At 53.0% G+C, this 3293-nt stretch overlaps 1 protein-coding gene across 2 annotated transcripts in view; it reads left to right on the top strand.

The window, feature by feature from the left end:
- The window catches only part of INTS10 (integrator complex subunit 10), a gene marked incomplete at its 5' end in the record, with an annotated part of 26140 nt that extends 23501 nt beyond the window's left edge, over positions 1-2639 (top strand). The window contains 2 exon segments of one of the 2 annotated variants that reach the window (XM_027774930.1): positions 1-49; positions 2304-2639. In XM_027774930.1, coding sequence (XP_027630731.1) covers positions 1-49; positions 2304-2460 — 206 coding nt within the window. 2 annotated transcript variants of the gene reach the window in all.
- Positions 2640-3293: the final 654 nt, after the last annotated feature.

The following is a 3293-nucleotide window of genomic DNA, read 5'->3' on the forward strand; positions in this document are numbered from 1 at the left end:
AGCAGGAATTCTTACCTGTGCTTCAGCCCAGCATACAGACTGCTGACAGGTACCAAGTGGCGACAACACCCGGTCATAGTGTGCCGTCTGTCCACATGTTTCGCTGCCCATGGTTTTCAGCTTTGTTCCTCAGTGCTCTTCATGCTTTATTTATTTATTTTTAATTTGTTCCGCATTCCTTGGCAAACCATCTGGTTGTAATGATGTAACATTCCTTATTTTTTTCCATAAGTTGCCAGTGTGTTTGTGTTCAATTTAAAAATCATTATGGATCTGGATAAAAATGAAACGGATGGAAGTCATGTAAAACTGTTCAGCGAAGGGCACGTCGGATTAGGTGCCGAACTCTGGCTCTTCGGATCCGACAGGAGGCTTTTGGTCACAGGCATGTAAGGATGCCAGCGTGCATGCACGAGTTGTCCCTGGGCTCTGTGTGCGGGGCCAGTTCTAGCTGGGCCTCCGCACCGTGCCTTTTCCTGCCCTACGCTCCCTTTATTCCAGGCCGTACCTTTCTGAATTGAAAATACTGATGGGCCAAAATATCACATTTATTACCTGGTTTCCTAAACCACAAAAGCTAACCAATTCTCTTCTCCATCCAAACTTACCATGGGGTAGAAGCCCTGCTAGACTTTCAATCGAGGGACCCACTTGTGGCCTGGGGGGGGAGGGGTTAGGTGAGCTGGAGCCCACATGGCCAACCACACATTTCAAGCCCCAGACCCAGTGGCTTAAAAAACACACTGAGCATGTGTGTACATGCCCGACATCCCAAAAGGAGAAATGGAGGAGAAGGGATTGTGGCGTGACTGTCCCCCGTGGGGGCTGCTTTCTCGCTTTCCTTCTCTCTTTTCTCCCCTGTGCGTGTACATGCCCTCTGTCAGAATTACAGACCCAAAGCGAGAAATCCAGTGGAGTTGTGCCGCTTTGACAGACGCAAGCTAGGGTGGGTAGAGTAGCCGTTGGTGGTGTTCAGAGGTGTTAAGGGGAGCGCTTGCCCTTGAGCTCACTGGCTGCAGGGTCGGCCCCAAGGGGGGACTGCAATCTGGGACCCAGAGGACAGGACCTCGATGCAGTGTATTTGTCAGCCTCTGTCCCCAGGGGACTCCTGGCCTCGAGCTCACTGACCCCGTGTCCTGATTACCGAGCTAACCAGCAAGACCTGACTGCGAGCGCTCACCAGAGCTGCCTGCCTCTCCGCGACCCTGCGGTGGCCACGCAGTCCTCAGCGCCGTGGACAGTGGGGACTGCCCTGCAGTGCCTTCACTCGTCCGGCAAACCCCGATGCGACTCTTGCCGTCCCGTCGCTGTCTGACTCCCGTCTTACCACTTCCTGTGATAACGCCAGTTTTAAAAGCAGGAACACTTGAGACCTCGGCAGCTTTATTTTGCCCAATATGTAAAAACCTAGTGATCCCAACTCCTCATTCCTTTGTCTAAGCTCTAAGGAAAGGCAGGCCGTAGGGAGGGGAGACAGAGGTGGCTTCTCTGTCTAAATCTACCAAATTGCTGGCCTAATACTTAATTAAAATGCCTTCCTCTTACCGGAGCTGACTGGGTTTTGCTAGATTTTCCTTCTCTTCATTTTGTGGTAATTTCCTCTTCTAAAGCACAATTTCTAGGGCTTAGGGAGAGACTTCTGCTTGTCCCCCAGCACTGGCCCAGCTCCGGTCAGCATGGGGGTCCTCGGTGGTTCTGCCTCGCTCTCCTGACCTGTGCCCGATTCTTGCCTCAGGACACCGTCCCCCACTCCAGCCCCCAACTCCCCAAGTTCTCAAACACAAGAGTCTGGATGGGCACAGCATTAGCAGGACAGCCCTGTCCTGGCGCCACAGGGACAGCGATGTGCCTGTGACTCCTGGCAGGTGTGCAGAAGCCTGAGCCTCTGAGCACAGCTGCAGGGACTGATGGGAACTCACTCTGGCCACTGGCTCAGTGGGTCCCCTCCACCTTGCTGCTGCTCTGAAGAGTCTGCGGCCCGGTGGACATGGCACCGTGGGGCAGGGTAGCCGTGACCCATTCAGCCCAAAGTCACTGAGCTGCACAAGGTCTAGAACCCAGGAGCAGAGCAGATGGGATGGTGCCACACCCCCAGACATGGCAGCCCTCTCCCAGGGTGGGGAAGCTGTCGCTGAGCCTGTCTGGGGAGGGGCAGAGGTGGTGGGGGCTGTGGCCTCTCTATCTTTTTGGTTAATGGAATGACTTACTGACTTAGAGCGAGGCAGGCTTACTGCTGACCAGGCACCTAGCCAGCAGTGCTGGAGCTAACCCGCTGTCACCTGCTTCCCTGTCACCAACCTCAGGCACCACACGGTCACGCGCGGCATCACCAAGGGCGTGAAGGAGGACTTCCGCCTGGCCATGGAGCGCCAGGTGTCGCGCTGCGGCGAGAATCTGACGGTGGTGCTGCACCGCTTCTGCGTCAACGAGAAGGTCCTGCTCCTGCAGACGCTGGCCTGACCGGGCCTCCTGCCGGGACGGGGACGCGGGGACCTGTGGAAACCGTCTGAGCTCTGACCCCTTGGTAGCTTCAGAGTGCTTCCCAAGAGACTAAGAAACTGTTTCTATTTTTAAGAGTCATTTTTTGTAATTTTTGTAAAATGTATCAACCGGTTTTGTAAATAAAAATCACCCTAAAACTTAAAAGCTTGTAAAACTTTATTTTCATCCTTATAAGTTTCTGAACAAAGAGGTATTTTTCTTCTACTTTTCTGAGCATAGAACAAAAGGGGAAATCCATCCCAAAGGAGCCGATCAAGATTTTTATTAACGTTGATACTTGAAAGGACAGTGCCTTCCATGGGCCCAAGATTTTATTTCCACGGTTAGGCTTTGGTAAGTATTACATATCCACACGGTATTAGACCTTCTCATTGGGGAAGTTTTTTGTTTTAAGTTGCCAGAGGGTGGGTATACTCGTCATGGAGAGAGACAGAGAGAGGGAGAAGGAAAAGCACCCCCATGGGGCTTGATCATGCCACAGTCCCTTCATTTCTCCATCCTGTCAGGATTCGGGGCACAGACAGACATGGCTCAACGTGTTATCAAGCTGCCAGGGCTAGGATTCAGGCTGTAGTCGGCCATGCAGAATCTGGCTCTTAGTCACCAGGCCACGGGGCCAGTCTCAGAGGTTTTAATGTAAAACTTTATGTGAAAATAAACTTGAGGCTGTCATCTGCCCACTGACAGTCAACTGGAGGAGTGGGGCTCAGGGTTCGGCCGAGATGCCAGGACAGGACAGCAGAGGGTAGAGGCAGAGTCGGCCAGAGGAGCCCCTCATGCCTAGACTCCCA

Source organism: Tupaia chinensis, unplaced genomic scaffold (genome assembly GCF_000334495.1).
Source record: "Tupaia chinensis unplaced genomic scaffold, TupChi_1.0 Scaffold000494_1, whole genome shotgun sequence".
Classification (NCBI taxonomy): Eukaryota; Metazoa; Chordata; class Mammalia; order Scandentia; family Tupaiidae; genus Tupaia; species Tupaia belangeri.